Here is an 18785-nt window from a genome sequence, read left to right on the forward strand (position 1 = left end):
CATTTCAATTGTCTTATCTCTGCGAGATGAGAGTATAACCACTGAATATATCCTTTGGGTTTGTCAGGCTTGGGCGTGACCATGCCTCTGCTGTGGGAGAATCAGTCTTTCTCCCATAAGTGGTCGCTGAAATGGGTTCCTCATCAAGCCAGCACTTGGTAATCACTATCTAGAAGATGGTAACAATCTACAGATTTTAAGTTGGCACTGTCAGAAATTCCTCCAGACCAGCTGCTCAACCCACCAGGAGTACAGCATTGGGTTTCAAAATTCTGATTTCCCAAGCCCACTTACATTGTCTAGAGGGTACATTCCAGTGCACAGCTGTAAGAAAAAGACAACAGCCTTTTCATAAAGAAATGCCAAGAAATTCAGTGTGGAATCTATAATGGAAACACTTGTCTTCTAGGGCAGTAAATCCACAGTATGTCATTTGTAGTTGAATTGTGGAGCCAGCATTTATGTGAAGCTTCTTGGTCCTCACCTTAACTATTCTCCATTGTATTTTTTATTCATAATATTCCCCCTTCTTTCATAATTCTGACCCCTCTCTCTTTAATTTAGGTACTGATTTTATTTGTGGAAGTTTGGCCACATACTGCCTCTCTGAGTTATAAACCAATGCTCTTTCTTGATTTGCCTACCAAAAAAAAAAAAAAAAAGAAAGGTAGAGAAATAGCCAAAAGTATTAGCAGAAGTACCAACACCATCACTATTACTATTTACTGAACAACATGACGTTATATTAAAAAAAAAAATCACTCTATTGACTATATGAACAGATGAAACAGGATGTGGAGACCATTAGATGAAAGTATCAGTGGCATATTAAAAATCTGATTCAAAGAGATAAGATGATTCTCATCAGGAAGAGACATTTTCCAACGTGCATCTTTTCTCTCCATCCATCTCTTGCCACAGCTTAATGGGCAATCCACAATCACATTCCCCACCCCTATAAGGTAACTTTCCCAATATTTCTTGCAAGGGGGCATTTAAAATTTCTTTTGTAGAAAAAAATATGTTTTATATAACAATTAGAGATAAGGATTAAAAGACAGACATCCGCAGAAGAAAGAAAGTAACTTAATTCACACGAAGGAGTACGTTGTCAATGACAGATTGGTTCCTGACAAGTCAACAGCAGAGGAACAAAAACAGGAAAGTGGGATAAGAAGGAGAGCTAAGAAGACATAGGACTGATTTAATTTTCACTTAGCTGTGTTTTGTCCTATACCTCTTTCTGCATCAGGACTGCTGGAGCATTTGAGAAGGACATGCTCTTGAGTGTAGTTATGTTTAAATCCCAAGGTCAAGGGTACAATCACTATATCAGGTACTGTTTCTGGCCTCACAAGGCCCAGCAGGATTAAAGGTAGTTGACACCTCCTTTCTTTTCCTAAATCTAGATACATCGTTTGCAGTTTGGGGTCCTTCCTTTCTCATAAAGACCATGTTTATTTAGGTGGTTAAGAACTGCTCTGGAACCTCGGGGGTAAGCTTCAGGACATGAGTCGGGGCTAAAGAGGAGTCTGTAAACTGTCATTCAAGATCAACCATTACAAACATTTTCTGTAAAGGGCCAGATGGTAAATATTTTAGACTTTACAGGCCAGGCAGTTTACATCACAATTATTCAACTGCACATTTTGTAACACAAAAGCAGCCATCAACAATATGTAAGTGAACAATCATGGCTATGCTCCAATAAAACTTTATCTGTGGCACCAGAACTGGAATTTTATATGACTTGCATGCACTGTCAAATAATATTCTTTGGATTTATTTTCCGACCATGTAAAAAAGTTAAAAAACTGTTGTTAGCTTGCTGACTACCAAAATAGCAGGCCAGATGTGGGCCTTGGGTAACAGTTTGTGGACCTCTGTTCTCGATCAAACAAAATTTGAAGAAGTGTATGCTCCGACAATATGAAACAAGTAGAAAGAATGTTCCCCAGAACTTGGAAACGTCTGAGTTAAATCAATTCTAGAAAAGAAATGTTTTCTGCTCTGAAAGGATATCCTCAATCAAATTCCAAGCTAAGATTTTCAAGTTAGTAGCCTGCTCTAATGGACACATAAGACTCATTTGAAATTAGCAGCAATGTGAAGTATAAATAGAAAAAAACAATTTGTTCTTTTAAATGATTTAAAGGCAATTTCTACTCTCTAGTTTACAGGATCCATTCCCAGAGAAATACTTTCCTTTCTAAACTATGCAAAGTCCACTTAAGCTCAGCCTTGGGCAAATTATCTCCCTTAAGTCAGGTTGAGACCAGTGAGTTTTTATGGAATTTTGTGCATTAAGGAGATGAATGAAGAGGGTGTGTTCAGTTTTACTTGAGCTTCATAAGATCTGCTTCTGCCAGGACCTCTTTCTTTTTTCTAATAAGGAACAGTTTTTCAAAGCGTCATCACTTTCCTTAGCTCAGCCTTAGTAATACTATGTCAGTGTGTCTCTGATCTTTACTAATATGATCTATGTAAATGATTTGAACCCTAGAAACTGATGAAATCCCAATATAAACTATAAAGCAGACCTCCCATAGGGTACTGAGGCAGCACAAAAAAGAAGAGGATTTTTTTTTTTTTTTTTGAGATGGAGTCTCACTCTGTCACCCAGGCTCAAGTACAGTGACTCAATCTTGGCTCACTGCAATCTCAACCTCCCGGTCTCAAGTGATTCTCCTAACTCAGCCTCCCAAGTAGCCGGGATTACAGGCTCATGCCACCACACCTGGCTAATTTTTGTATTTTTAGTAGAGACGGGGTTTCGCCATGTTGTCCAGGCTGGTCTTGAACTCCTGACCTCAGGTGATCTGCCCACCTTGGCCTCTCAAAAAAGAAGGGAATCTAAGAGGAGCCAATTGTCTGAAAATACAGAAGGTTGGATAGCTCGAATCAAGACCCCCAGAATAACTGAGGGCCACCCCCTTATGATGCAAGACATATTCCAAAATGAAAACTGAAGCTCAGAGCATTACTAACAAAGACATATAGTTTTCTAAATCTGCAGGACACTGATCAATAGGAAAGTACCATTTCCAAGAGAAAAACCCAAATACGCGAGAAGACAAAATAAATTTTTTTTTTTTTTTTTTTTTTTTTTTTTGAGACAGTCTCACTGTATCCCCCAGACTGGAGTGCAATGGTGCCATCTTGGCTCACTGCAAACTCCACCTTATGGGTTCAAGCGATTCTCCTGCCTCAATCTCCTGAGTAGCTGGGATTACAGGCTCCCACCACCACGCCTGGCTAATTTTTGTATTTTTAGTAGAGACAGTGTTTCACAATGTTGGCCAGGCTGCTCTCGAACTCCTGACCTCCCATGATCCGCCCACCTCGGCCTCCCAAAGTGCTGGGATTACAGGCGTAAGCCACTCTGCCTGGCCACAATAGAAATATTACATTGTTGTCCTGCTGTGTTTTAATAGGGACAGCACCAGTAGGGGATGCAGTGAACAAAGCATGGCACTCAGACTGCAATGGCCTGTAGATGTGGCACTGGGCTTGCCATTCCCAGGTTCTCAGAAGCAAAACTTTCTGAGGAATACTTTAACTGACCCCATCTCTGTCATTATTCAGAACAAGCCCCTGAACTGGAAAACCTCACCGTGACTGAGGTTGGCTGGGATGGCCTCAGACTCAACTGGATCGCAGCTGACCAGGCCTATGAGCACTTTGTCATTCAGGTGCAGGAGGCCAACAAGGTGGAGGCAGCTCAGAACCTCACCGTGCCTGGCAGCCTCCGGGCTGTGGACATCCCGGGCCTCAAGGCTGCCACTCCTTATACAGTCTCCATCTATGGGGTGATCCAGGGCTATAGAACACCAGTGCTCTCTGCTGAGGCCTCCACAGGTATCTCTTTCCTTTCTATTTATAGCTTCTGTTTTTCCCAGCAGGAAACTGCTCATGAATAATCAGACACGACTAGCTTTGGAATGAACTTGTTCTGCCACTAGTTATGTCTATGGGGTCTAACTGTGACACCAGGCCATCACGCTACAGAACCCCAAGGCAACTTTTAATGCTTCTCTCCACATGAATGACACTCTTGGGAGTTGTACAGAGCTCAGCCTGTGGGACTAAACACACGGCTCCCATGGAGAGGGTCTTTAGCTCCATAAACAGCCCCCCTCCTGTTAAAGGACGTTAAGGCTCTGTATATGAAAGGGAAAGAAAATCACAAAATTCTCTTACCTACTGAGGGTTAAGGCAATTCTTTAAGATTTAAAAAACAAACAAACAAACAAAATATTTTCCCACACTTCCCTCTCTTTGCTCCATTTCTAAAATTTAAAGAGTTGCATGATGCATGTTTATCTAAAGAAAGTCACATTTTTTCAGTAATATTATTATTCAGCTTATTCTTGCATTAAAGATTCCCTGGATCTTGTTGTGTGATTTGATCACTAAACTAGTTCTTTGTCCTTCTCCAGGGGAAACTCCCAATTTGGGAGAGGTCATGGTGGCCGAGGTGGGCTGGGATGCCCTCAAACTCAACTGGACTGTTCCGGAAGGGGCCTATGAGTACTTTTTCATTCAGGTGCAGGAGGCTGACACAGTAGAGGCAGCCCAGAACCACACAGTCCCAGGAGGACTGAGGTCCACGGACCTGCCTGGGCTCAAAGCAGCCACTCATTATACCATCACCATCCGCGGGGTCACTCAGGACTTCAGCACAACCCCCCTCTCTGTTGAAGTCTTGACAGGTATTCTAGATGAATTTACTAATTTACTTCCTCCCCTTTGTCTCCACTCAGGAGGAATCAAAGCACTTTCTTGCTTTAAACTGGGATCAGCTCCTACCACCTTGGGGAAATACCAGTGAATCATCTCTGCTTCTTCCTAAATGTCACATCCCTTATTTGGCTAAGTCCTAGTTGTAGCCCAGTTCCATGGAAAATTCCACCTACTCTTCTTTTAAAAAAGTGAGAGGTGACTTTTCTTTCAAAGTAAGTTTCAGTCACAATATCTAAAGAGTTGGAAAGCCCAACCTGTAAATGAAGAAAAAATAGCTCTGAGCTCATGAGCTCATTTTAAAAACACCAAAGGACTCCCCATAGCCCTATTTGTATGTCAAGAATAGAAATTGTGAACAATTCCTAAAACTACTTTTCATTCCCAAAAGCTGAATAGAAAAACCCTGGCTTTAGTGCCAACAATTTGAGTGTGCTCAACACCTGCTGTAAATCATGCGTCTATAATCAACACTAACCAGACAACTCATCCCAAACTTAGCCAAAATGCCATCTCACCTGAATCTCAGAGTGCAATTGCCTTTTTAAGTAACTCAGCAACTCTGTGTCCTTATGCAGAGGAGGTTCCAGATATGGGAAACCTCACAGTGACCGAGGTTAGCTGGGATGCTCTCAGACTGAACTGGACCATGCCAGATGGAACCTATGACCAGTTTACCATTTGGGTCCAGGAGGCTGACCAGGTGGAAGAGGCTCACAATCTCACCGTTCCTGGCAGCCTGCGCTCCGTGGAAATCCCAGGCCTCAGGGCTGGCACTTCTTACACAATCACCCTGCACGGCGAGGTCAGGGGCCACAGCACTCGACCCCTTGCTTTAGAGGTCATCACAGGTATATGACCCTCCTCCCAGACTGGAGATGTGATAGGAGCCAGCATGTCATTGAAATAGAGGAAATTCCCCCGTGAGGCAGAATCCTACCTCAGTGTTGTTGACAGACAGAATGAATCTCTAACTCAGGAAGGTCTGTGTTGGAATTCTACCACACTGGCTAAATATTCTTGGGAATATATGTATGTATCTATATAGATACACATACACACACACAAATATATACTTATATATATAGTGTGTATATATATACTTATATACAGTGTGAGTATATATATAAACACTTATATATCTAGTATATATATAATTTTTTTTTAAGTCAGGGTCTCATTCTTTTGCCCAGGCTAGAATGCAGTGGTGTGACCATGGCTCACTGCAGCCTCGAACTCCTAGACTCAAGTGATTCTCCTGCCTCAGCCTCCACAGTAGCTGGAACCACAGGTGTGAGTCCCCATACTCAGCTGAGTTTTTTGTATTTTTTGTAGAAATGGAGTTTCACCTTGTTGCCCAGGCTGGTCTCGAACTTCTGGACTCAAGCAGTCTTCTCACCTTGGCCTCCCAAAGTGCTGGGATTACAGGCATGAGCCAGCGTACCCTGCCTCTATTCTTGGGTATATTTCTTTACACCCCTGAGCCTCCTTTTTGTATCTTTAAATCAGCAATGACCACTACTTCAGGAAACTGTCATGAGCAATAAATAAGCTAATGAATGTCAGTGCTTAGCAAAGTGCCCATCATGTAGTAAATATTGAATATCAAATAGCTAAATTTATCATATAGCAACAGAGTCATGATTTTTAAAATAGCACAAACATTAGGGCTGTGGCACAAAAATAAGATCAGAACTTTCTAGAAAAACCTTATTACTAGCCTCAGAGCCACCAACTAACACCCAACTGATAGGCAGATCTCTACATAATAACCTTTAGAAATTATGCAGTTAGCTTCAGCTAAAACTATCTAAGACTCTCTCCTCAACAGATAAAAAAGCAGGGACATTTCCAAGAAAGGACAGCCACCTTTGACTTCAATGCTTTTCATTCCATTTGGGAAGGAAAAACAATTCCTCTCAATTTTCCACCAAAAATGTGCTGCTTGCTGGGTGCGGTAGCTCATGCCTGTAATCCCAGCACTTTGGGAGGCCGAGGTGGGTGGATCACAAAGTCAGGAGATCGAGACCATCCTGGCTAACATGGTGAAACCCTGTCTCTACTAAAAATATAAAAAATTAGCCGAGCATGGTGGCAGGCGCCTGTAGTCCCAGCTACTTGGGAGGCTGAGGCAGGAGAATGGCATGAATCCTGGAGGCGGAGGTTGCAGTGAGCCGAGATTGCGCCACCGCACTGTAGCCTGGGTGACAGAGCAAGACTCCATCTCAAAAAAAAAAAAAGGAAAAAAAAAATGTGCTGCTCCATCTGTGAGGTATCTAGAGGTATCCATGAGGTATCTAGAAATAGCTTCAAAAAGGGCTATGGGAAAAAGGGCCAACGTTTTGGTAATAGGGTTTCTGTGCTGAGCCCTAAGCCCATGCCTCACTCTACATATCCTGCCTTTTGATAATGCAACCCAAATCACCCAATTCAAAAAAATTGTTTTCCTTGCTCTTATATAACAAATAAACTTGGTGGTTGCTAGAAACCACACAAAATTCCAAAAATAAGGGAGCCAGGTTGTATTCCTGTGTTTCCTGGAATATCTTCAGATCAAAGAAGAGCAAAAAGGGCCTTTGAGTCAGGTGTGGCCTGTGTGCAAGATGCGCATGATCTTCCTCTGTAGTCCGCAAACTTTTGTTTTTAGCAGTACAACTCCTCTTGCAAATGAAATCTTCCAAGGAACCCTACTATTGGACAGATAAGTGAACAGCTGTTCTTGGTGAGCCTGGAAGTAAGAGGAGGATACCTCCACCCATGTTCTCAACACAGTTCTTCTAGAAAAGCCCCAGATCTATGAGGAACACAGTTTGAAAATAAACCTTCTTAAAAGGAAGAGGTTGCTCAGACTCTCACAGTGCCTTGAATCCTCGGACACCCAAGAACAAGTACTTATATCTTTCATCTTTTTTTGGTTGAAATCCCTGCAGATATTCTCCTCCCTAACTTCTAACCCATGGCCACTTCAGCCTTCAAAACAGTGGCTGAGAGACTGCATTTAACCCTCAGAAGCATCCCACAAAGCAATGGAATTTTCCATATCTTAAATCCAAACTTTCTAAATCACCGATAATAACTATGTTAAATTTCCTTTCTACATTGTAGAAGTACTGATAGTGGGTTCTGTTCTGTACCATTTACTGAGAAAAACATCCTCTCTTTTAATTAAAAGTAGGCACACTCATTTCACACAAACAGCTTTGCTCTGTGATACAGCCATTCTTCATTTAGACATAAAGTACAAGCAGAAAAAGGTGGAAGAAGAAACAAGCTGGGAACCCAGTATACAACTTTTGATCCCTGAAAGCTGATAAAAGACCAAAGAAAAAACATCATACTTGTTCATACCTGAGATAGCATACACTTTATCAACCCAGGCAGGTAGTCAGTGGCTAGTGATGAGATTATCTTTCTAATTACAAATAATGAAATAAAACAGACATTTCTCCCTCCCTGACATGAGTAAGAAATGCCAAGGGAAAACACTCAAACAATGATTTATTTATTAAGCTGATACTTATCAGGCACTCACCATGTATCAGGTATGATACTAAGAAGTTGATAAATATTACCATTTAATCATCACACAATCCCATGAAACAGTACCATCAGCTCCATTTAAAGGTAAAGAGAGGGTGGTTCAGAGAGAAGCTGAGTGATATGCCCAAGATTACGCAGCTAGCAAATGCTAGTGTTGGGATTCCAATCAAAGACCACCTGCCTCCAAAGTCTGCACTTACAGCCCTTCCCATATCTCTTACCCTAACCCACAATCCTACTTTTCCATGTGAACTTAAGCTGCTGGTAATGCATGCTCCCTGTAGGTTGTGCATTGGTGCAGATGTCTTTGCCATCTCAAGGATAAACCATGCAGATATTCCCCTTTCTGGCCATTTTCAACACCTGAAAACAACTGGCCAGAGAACCACAGTTCAAATTGCGAATGCTCAGAGACCAAGAATTTAAAAAAAAAAAAATTATCTTTCCCCTTTCTCTCTTTCCTAGAGTCAGGCTGTGGGATGTTTGGTTTCCTAATTTTTGGCTTACAGAACTGACAAATACCTTTCTATCCTTCTTCAGAGGAGCTCCCACAGCTGGGAGATGTAGCCGTGTCTGAGGTTGGCTGGGATGGCCTCAGACTCAACTGGACAGCAGCTGACCAGGCCTATGAGCACTTTGTCATTCAGGTGCAGGAGGTCAACAAAGTGGAGGCAGCCCAGAACCTCACGGTGCCCGGCAGCCTCCGGGCTGTGGACATCCCAGGCCTCAAGGCCGCCACGCCTTACACAGTCTCCATCTATGGGGTGATCCGGGGCTATAGAACACCAGTGCTCTCTGCTGAGGCTTCCACAGGTACTTCCTCTCCCTGTCAATGCTTTCTCCCCAAGGTTCTTTGCTTCCTCTCCAAGAGATCATGCGCAGAGTTAGCATCTCGCCATAACTGAATCCTTTCCATGTGCCTTTCAGTGGCTGGCTGTGCATGCTCAGAGACCTCCCTGTGGGCTATGCCTTTCTCCTCATGCCTTTGCCATGTGGATGGCGAATGATACAGGTGTTGCCCTTTCTGATCTCCAGCCCCTCAGCCTTTCATACTTTACCTAACTGATTCTACATCTTTTTTGAATGATGAATTTTTGTTTCAGGAATCAGCCTCATGGTTTTAATTCACTTATCCAGTGCTTGGATATAACTAAAAGCCTCCCTCCCTATATATGAGTTCCGGTGGAACACAGATTATTTACTTTAGAGAGTCTTTTACTAGTTGAAAATGGTGCTTTTCTATCTCTAAATCCCTCAAGGATATGGGTACTGTGGTTCTTGCATTTAAGAAATGTTTCTTTAAAACGTAGCCAGTATAATAAGAGAACTGAATTACCCTCCTCCGGGCAATTCTCTCAGATACTGAGTCATTGTTAGAACATCAAATTAGCAAATAGCTAGACCAGAAGGAAAAAAAAAAGAAATTACTTTTATGACTGGAGACTGTACCAAAGAGAAAGCCATTCATTAGCACAAGTACACACAGCAGCTTTTGGAACAAGGAATGTCCTGGGCTATGAATGTCAAAGAACTGATACCCTTTTTGCTGTTTTAATGAAGAGTTTCTCTCTGGAGTGTTGGCCTTTGGATGGCAAACTCCCAGCCCCAGACCCAGGAGGGTGCATTATAGTTTACTCGTCACTCTACCCCTGTTACAAGGCTTCAGTGTTTCCCGGGAGCCTGCTAAAGTCAGCAGTCTTCCCCCAATACAGTTTTCCATTGCTCATCTTTATTATGTGCCTCCATGGGTCTGAAGCGCAGTAGAGACTATTGCTTCATTTTGCATATGACTGCCCCCCTTTTAAAATAATTATTGCAACTAAACTTTAATGCATACCTGTACATCCCAGTTGAATCTAGCAAGAGCATAGCTCTGCATTTTAACCTCAGTCATTTCACTAATTTTCACTGAGATAAAGAAATATAAAGCACAGGCAACCACTGCCAGGACAGTGACCCTGAAATGCCTAGAATTTGCAGCTGAGGCTACTCTGAAGGCACCCGGACCTCCTTTTTCTGAGACCCATAAACCATCCCTTCCCAGAAGGCAAAGTAATCACCCACCACTTCTGATCTTTTCTGCAGATCTTGTGGCTTGGGTGTCCTCGGCATTTTTTTATGTGTGTGTGTTTTTCTTCTTAACAATAGCAACATTCTTGCCACTGATGAATTGGCCTATGGGCAGGAAGGTCCATCATCCCATCTGATCTGTATCTCAACAAATCTATTAGAAGGATCTCAGAGACCAGGAGCCTTCTTTCTTGCTAAAGAGACAGTACTAGCTTTTCAAACCCTGCTCCTACCTGCCCTCTGCATGTTTTATTCTTATGGTTGGGGAAAGCATTGGCAGGACCATCTTCAAACAAAATGTTATTTCTTTGCTGAAAGAGATGGCCTAAACTGCCTTGCCTTGGCTTAGCCCTCTTGGTTCGCAATGCAATACTAGCCTTTTTGGCCTGCATAGCAGCAGTTAAGAGAGGACAAGCTATTTTAACAGAATATGAGAATGGCTGACTGGTCCTTGTCTAAAGTATGAAAAAAATACCAAGAATTACACTGAGAAATTGGTAATTCCCATTAAGTCACAAAATCAGAAGCCTAAAGTTACCACCTTGGGAGGGTAATGGCATCAGAATTATTTAGCCCTCATTTGAATAGATGGGAGCTCCTTCAAAGCAAAGAATGTCTGTGGGAGGCATCCAAGTAATCTTGGTTTCCTTAATGCAATTCAAGAGACTGGAAGCTGTCAGGACTCATATCTTTTGACCAGTGGCCAATAACCCTGAGGTAGGGCTCCCAGAGGCATATGTGGCTAAGATGCAACAGTTCCTGATAAGATCATTCAGCACATCTTCTTGGCCAGGGCTTGATTATATGTGACAACTGCATGTAGAGAAATCTAATTGCCATACCTTCCTTTCTCTAATTTTTCTTTTAACAAAACTGCTTTTTCTCTCTCTTTGGCACTAATTGGTAACATTGCTTCCTTCCATCATAGCCGTGAACTATCAGATCTCTCTACCCAGCAATGATTCCATTAACAACCTCAATCTTAAAACACAGCCACATAATTAACCCAAATTTATTTGTTTCTTCTCCCCCACCCTTTCCTTTTTCAGCCAAAGAACCTGAAATTGGAAACTTAAATGTTTCTGACATAACTCCCGAGAGCTTCAATCTCTCCTGGACAGCTACCGATGGGATCTTCGAGACCTTTACCATTGAAATTATTGATTCCAATAGGTTGCTGGAGATTGTGGAATATAATATCTCTGGTGCTGAACGAACTGCCCATATCTCAGGGCTACCCCCTAGTACTGATTTTATTGTCTACCTCTCTGGACTTGCTCCCAGCATCCGGACCAAAACCATCAGTGCCACAGCCACAACAGGTATATGTGCATTCTCCCATTTCTAACACAGTCTTTCCACAGTCTTCTTTGCAGGGTGATGTCTCTCCTTCTCCTCGCCCATTGATGTACAAGCCACGGAGCACTAACTCTTCCATGGTGCTAGGCTGAAGTGCTGTTTAACATAACTCTTTTCCAACAGCAGCCCAAATAATGGATTGCCATAAAGCCATGTGCCTGATTTATTGCTGACCAGGACGTTTACAGCATAAAATGTAGTTCAGTCTAGTTTGCCATATGGAATCTAGGGAAAAGAATTCTAACCTCTGATAACTAAAAAGCTATATAATAAGAGCTGTTCTTGACTTTGAAAGATGTCTACCTCAGTCAAAGAGGTCTTATAAATTTTCTTTCGTATTATCTTAGTGTCTTTGTCTTCCTAGTCTCTTGGACCTTGCAATACCCAAATATCCCAGTGATTTAATAATCATGTTGGTGGTGGTCAGTATTTTTTTTTCAATTGGGAAAGTAAAGAGAAACAGCAAAGATTGCTTATCAGATGAGTGCAGGAGGCAGCCATGCCATTCAGATCACCCCAGTTCCAACACCACCTCTAGAAGACCAGACCATGATGTCTTGCCCTCAGAATAGTGAATGATAAATGGCAAAAATAAAAGTAGAATAGTTATGTTCAAACAAGGGACTTAGTTTAAAAAACAAAAGAATGAACTGCTCTCACTTTAAATTTGTGGTGTCTGTGAGATGTGCACTAAGTCAGATGCTCTTTGCCATGCAGTAAAAGAGAACCCTATGTGAATTTAGAAAGGGGAACCCCATACATTCAAAATAGCATTCTTAGCACAATTTAGACAGTGCCCTTTCTTGGGAGGTAAATGAAGAAATCACAAACTAGAAAAAAAGAAACAATATCTACAGAACAAACACAGGAGAAATGAAGAAATCACAAACTAGAAAAAAAAGAAGAAACGATATCTACAGAACAAACACAGGATAATTTTTCCTTATAGTTTACAAAAAGGAGACTCATAGTCTGGGAAATCCAAGAAAAGGATTGACATTGCAGCATCAATACTGCCTGTCATTTAGGTCTCACCCATGGTTGAGAGAGGGTCTGTCCTCATTCTACATGATGCTACAAATTGTCATCAGGGTGGTCCACAGATAAGGCAGAGAGTCAACATTATCCAGTTCCTATCTCAGCCAGGTTCAAGTATAAAAAATCTGAGAGGCGAAAATTAGACAAACATATATGTTTGTTTCTCATGGCTCAAACTGATTGATTTTCAACAAGGGACAAATTATTTTACCATTAACAAAGGTAAAGTCTAAAACTTTATGGATTTAGTCTTATGTGTTTTGATTTTGACTTTATAGTAATGTTTTAAATTGACACACTTTCTTTTTTTTTTTCCTTGCTTTAGTAGCCGAACCACTTCTTAGCCACCTCACTGTCTCAAACATGACCTGGGGCAGTGTGTCCATCTCGTGGGAAGCTCAGGAATCTGCCTTTGATGGCTTTCTTATAGAAGTTAGTAATTCCGATCACCCCCGGGAGACCATCGTGCTCTCTGTGCCTGGGGTGTCTCGCAGCTCTGTCATCACCAACCTGAAAGCTTCTTCTAATTACACTGCCCACCTTCATGGGCTGATTGGCGGGCAGCGTGCTCAGACCCTGATGGTCCAAGCAACCACAGGTATTTCCTATTATGGCTTCTTCACTCTTCATTGAATTTCCTCTGAATAGCATTCCAAAAATCATCCGCTACCCACTTTTCATCCTCCTAGTTGCTCCCAATCCTTCTCAAATTTGATAGAGCCATCCAAATCAAAGGTTTAAGGCTTTAAAATAACTCTCATCCCAAATTAAAGAATTTCAGTGTCAAACCTCTTTTTCCTAAATATCCATTCACATCTGGAGTTGTTCTGTTTGTTTGTATAAAGTTAACCTGACTTGCTTTGGTTGAATTTCTAAACCATCCTTTCATCTGATCTTGACAATCCCACCCATTATCATCTGCTTGTGGTCTTTCTAATCAAAGTTTGCCTATGTCATGTTCAAAGAGGTATGTGCATGCCATTTCTGGTGCCTTGGTCAGAGAGATCTACACTCTCTTTCTCTCTAGCAGGATTTTAAAAAATAAGGGTGCCTTGAGCATGCTGAGAATAGACTCTGAATCACAACCCAAGAACTGCATGAGAGGACCCAGTGGTCTTATCTTGTTCTCAAGATTTTTGTCTGAAGACTACTCTTTTTTGACATGTACTTTGTCAAGCATGTTTTGTCACCCACTGATAGCTGTCACAAAGTCTCAGGCTCTTCTTTCAAGCCATCATCTTGTCCAAATATTGGTGCATGTGGTGAATATTCAGAGCATTAAATTTTGAAAATGTTTCTTTTTCCTGGAAGCAGCTAGCATGTCAATGAATCATTTCAGAAAGTTAAAAGTGGTGGGAGAAAAATGCCCCTCGTTTTGCATGGAACACTGACCATACCCTAATTACCACTATCTTTCTCTGTTTTTTCTTGCATCTCATTTCTCAGCTTGGTTGCACCCGTTGAGAGACAGCTGAGGTAAAGCTGACCTCAAGAACCATAGTCTTATTCTGCATGGTGAATCTGTTGGCATTGACAGTCTGTCTGGTAGCATGAGAAGAATTCCAGCATGCATCCTTAATTTGGGAGATTTATTCTATAGCAAAATGTAGGGAAATAACAGAGTTCCACTTGGAAGATGTTAATCTTTTGTGTGGTTGAGGGAATTTGTCAAGGCTATAGCTGAAAATGATTGCATTGTTACCTTCTGAAACTAATTGATAAGGAGGAAATCCCATGTCAATGCTAATGGCTGTATTCTGTTTCTGAACCAAATCCTTTTTGTTCTTAGAGATTTTATGACATCAAGTTATGCTGTAAAATTGTGCAGTTAAAGTTTATCCAAATGAGCCCCTTCTTTCCTCCAAATTTTGGAGTTGAAGCAAAATAAGTCCCAAGTCCTTGGAAGAAATATTGTGCCTTTTCCCAACCCTAAATCCTGATCTTAATATCTGAATCCTCCTGTATTATTGCCTCTCTCTAAAATACAATCTGGGCCACACTTACTTTAAAATTAGTTTTATTTGATAAATGAACATTTAGGAAGCCAGCCCCATGAAATCTAGCCATATAGGCCCCTTAATATTAAATGAGTTGCTCTCAAAAATGAATGTCTAGACTTTAACAGAAAAGAGATATTTAACCTCAGGGAAACCATCTATCTGTCCAAATTATCCAATAAGTGAGCTCCCTAAACAGAAAATTCAATGCCTAACTTCAAGTTTTCTTTCATCTTTGCATTCACCAGAAATTTTAATGGAAGCCATCTCCACCTTTACAGTATTAAATGGTGAAATATAGATTTTCCTACAGTGCATATTAAGTACTGTAAAAATTTATCTTGTATGTGTATTAGCCTTTAATTTGTGCAACCAATAGATACTAAAAAAGAATATTAAATAAGGAAACTCCAAAGAAGCATTTTCTAAAACATGTTCAATGGAACACCAGCTCCTTGAGATGTTCAAAGAATGTTCCTCAGTTAGGGTATGCATTGATCAATAAGTTTATGAAATTATGGGCTAAACAAAATTAAACAAGTTTATTGACAGAAACAGCCTATCAGAGCCTTCAAAATACAAACTCACCTTGTGAATCTCTATGGTAAGACATAATATTCAGTGTTTACCATGCATACTTAATCATAAAGCTGTCTTTTCTTGGAACATCTTACAGGGCTTGTGTCCCCATTACAAACTTTAGAAAATTTAGCCTTAATACCCTTCACATTATTCCAATCTACCACCCTAATGGCTTGTCTACTGTTCTTCATACATGACTAGCAAATGGTGGTGTCTATGCTTTAGAAGAACACAGATCCAAAAAATAAAATAAAAATAAAAATAAGAAAAGAACACAAATCTATGACTGCAGAGAAAGCAATGTATTTTCTATCATCATATTCAATGTAGGTGTAGACACAGCCTAACATACTGTCTCTTCTGCATGTATTTGGAGATATTGATGCTTTCATATTCTATGGCTACATTCTGGAAAAATCCACTGCTTCCTCTAATAATGTCTCTCTCTTTCTCTCTGCCCGTGTTCCTTCTTTAGAACCAGAGCCACAGTTGGGCACGCTAATCCTTAGCAATATTACTCCAAACAGCTTCAACATGTCATGGACCACTGAAGCTGGGCTTTTTGCAAAGATTGTTATCAATGTGAGTGACGTTCACTCACTGCATGAGTCCCAGCAATTCACAGTCTCAGGAGATGCAAAGCAAGCTCACGTCACAGGCTTGGTGGAGAACACTGGCTATGACGTCAGTGTGGCAGGGACCACCTGGGCTGGGGATCCTACCAGACCCCTCACTGCCTTTGTCATTACAGGTACTCAATCAGAGGTTCTCACTTGTCTAACACAGAGAGAAAAGGAGATAAGTCATCTTAAAGGAAAATTCAACAAAAATACAATCTTCACTCCAAATGTATACTCTTCTATTTTTAATTGACAAATAGTAATTGTATATATTTATGAAGAATAGTGTGTTGTTTTGATATACATATACATTGTGGATTGATTAAATCAACCTAATTAACATATCAATCACCTCACCTACTTATTTATTTATTTATTGTGCTGTGAGAACATTTAAAATCTACTCTCTTAGGAATTTTGAAGTGTTCAATGTGTTATTATTAACTATGGCCAGTCACCATGCTGTGCAGTAGATCACTAAAACTTATTCCTTCTGTCTAACTGAACTTTGCACTACTTGACCAACATCTCCCCTTTCTTCATCTCCCCAACCCCAGTCACTGGTAACCACCATTCTTCTCTGTGCTTCTATATGTTCAGTTTTCTTACATTACACATATGAGATAATGCAGTATTTGTCTTTCTGTGCCTGGATTATTTCACTCTGTGTAGTGCCCTCCGGGTTCATCCATGTTGTTGAAAATGACAGAATTTTCCTCTTTTCTTAAGGCTATAAAGTATTCCATTATATACACACACACACATATATACACACACACACACGGAATGTATATATTTATATATAAATGTGATCTGTCTATCTATATGCCACATTTTCTTTATCCTTTCATCCATTGACAGACACAGGTTACATTACTCATGAAAGCCAAGATAATATATGTAAACTTCTAAGTAAAGAGAAAGCAGACACTATTATAAAGGAGAGGACTTTCACAGCTGCTCTTAGGAAGTGGAGACAACGTTCTCAAGAGTTGTATAAAGCTTTTAGGGTTTCTTGTGCCCAGTTTTATTGGCTGTTTTATACACAGTTTAGAGCTTCTGCCTAAAAGCTGACTCCTAAGTTAGTAAAGGCCTAAGATTGAAATTCTGTTCATAAATCATGCTAGGTAAGGCAGTTCATATATGTGCCCCAAAAGTACAATCATCTTTTTCTTTAGATAACAATTATTCTTAAAATTGACAATACAATAGATTGATGAAGGTTCAACTTCAGATGACAGATAAATTTCAAGTTTAATTAAGCCCTACCCATTCATTCAACTTGACTTCTTGAACATTTGCCATTGTTCAATTTGGCAAATGCTGCCAAATGGTGGCAGCACAAACTTCAATGTCAAAGGCTGCACATGGTGTCAGTTTACTAAATCTCTAGCCCAAAAAGCCTCAGAAAATATTTAGAAGTCTCTTCCTTTTCATTAGTGATAATTTTCAGAAGATGGACTTTGCCATCTGATTTTCACATTAAACCAGGTCTCTCCCAGGGTCTACATTGTCATAACTAAGACATGTTAATTACTACAATTAAATATATAATTATAGGCAGCATGGTGTCCTGGAAGAGTGAGGATTTTGAGGTCAAGCTTGCATGGTTTCTAAACCTCTCCCACAGTTTTTTAGCTACATAACTTTAGCAAGTTCTTAACTTGTTTGAACCCTAATTTCCTTATCCATGGAGAGAGGATACCACAGGTATTTCTGGGAGCCTTGTCTCAGAGGTTAAATAGAGTTGATGAAATTTAACTGCCTAGCATCCAGTAGGAATTTTATAGATGCTAGGTTCTTTCTGCTGTCTCCCAACATAATTAGGAAAGCGACTTTCTTAAAAATAACCAATAAGCCTAGATAGAACAATAGACCTATGCAATCATGAACTCCCTCTCCTTTTTAAGAGAACATTGGATGCATCTTAATGTAAGATTAAAAAGTGATTATTTTTTCCTATCCAGTTACCTAATATGAATTAAATCATTCAGACAAGTCTTCAAATGCAGAACATGGTAATTTCTTAAGGGACTGAGACAAGGAGGTATGAGATGAGATTCTCACTGCTCAGGAGAGGAGAAATGGCCACAGATCCCATCAGGCCATTGCTTGTAGCTGCTTGCAGGACCTCCCACATAACAGAAGAAAGAGAAGCTGAGAGAGCCAGTCTTGGGAATCCTAGATCCCGTTACAGCATTGCTTCAGCTAATCCATGATGTGAAAAGATTGCGTTTTAAAAGAAGCATATTAAAAAAGAAAAAAACAAAACAGGAGGGACTCTCAAATAACAAGCCCTCGATTGACTAATTATCCTGAATGCCCTCACTTTCATTGGAATTCACTGCTTTGTTGGTGTGGAGGTGCAAAGAGGCCAGCTATCAAAGGAAGACGCCACTTATCTAAACAAAATCTGGGAACATAATTTGAGACCCTTGTTTCTCAGACCAAGATTGTTTTCTCAGTATAAGATATTTCATCTTCACTTTTGATAGAATTATGATTCTTGGGAAATCTTTACATGGAAAAAATGCCTCAGAATAAACACCAAGTGTTTCAAAATAAGTACAGGAAGTTCAAGCCACGACAAAATTTAAATCTCTATTTACGAGATGAAGGTATTAATTCCCTTATTCATTCAGTCACCAAACACTTCTTTTTAAAACATTTTTCTTTATGTCTCGTGGATTAGACCCTAGGCATTAGTGAATTAATGCAAGAGCTTTGGAAGTTTCCATTTAGCTGCAATGGAAAAGAAGTCTCTAAACTAGATGCAGCTAATTTGAAATTCCTGTCTCCTTTTTTCCTTCTGATTAAAAAAAAAAAAAAAAAAAAAAAA

The 18785-nt window shown here is 40.4% G+C and overlaps 1 protein-coding gene across 10 annotated transcripts in view; it reads left to right on the plus strand.

The window, feature by feature from the left end:
• The window catches only part of TNC (tenascin C), a 101258-nt gene that overhangs the window by 49017 nt on the left and 33456 nt on the right, over window positions 1-18785 (plus strand). For 2 of the 10 annotated variants that reach the window (XM_017875904.1, XM_017875905.1), the window contains exons 11-16: window positions 3586-3858; window positions 4440-4712; window positions 5319-5591; window positions 8821-9093; window positions 11400-11672; window positions 13073-13345. In XM_017875904.1, coding sequence (XP_017731393.1) covers window positions 3586-3858; window positions 4440-4712; window positions 5319-5591; window positions 8821-9093; window positions 11400-11672; window positions 13073-13345 — 1638 coding nt within the window. Of the gene's footprint in view, window positions 1-3585; window positions 3859-4439; window positions 4713-5318; window positions 5592-8820; window positions 9094-11399; window positions 11673-13072; window positions 13346-15801; window positions 16078-18785 lie in introns of all 10 variants that reach the window. The other 8 variants (XM_017875907.1, XM_017875909.1, XM_017875902.1 and 5 more) reach the window with 7 other exon arrangements.

Source organism: Rhinopithecus bieti, unplaced genomic scaffold (genome assembly GCF_001698545.2).
Source record: "Rhinopithecus bieti isolate Rb0 unplaced genomic scaffold, ASM169854v2 scaffold_9997, whole genome shotgun sequence".
Classification (NCBI taxonomy): Eukaryota; Metazoa; Chordata; class Mammalia; order Primates; family Cercopithecidae; genus Rhinopithecus; species Rhinopithecus bieti.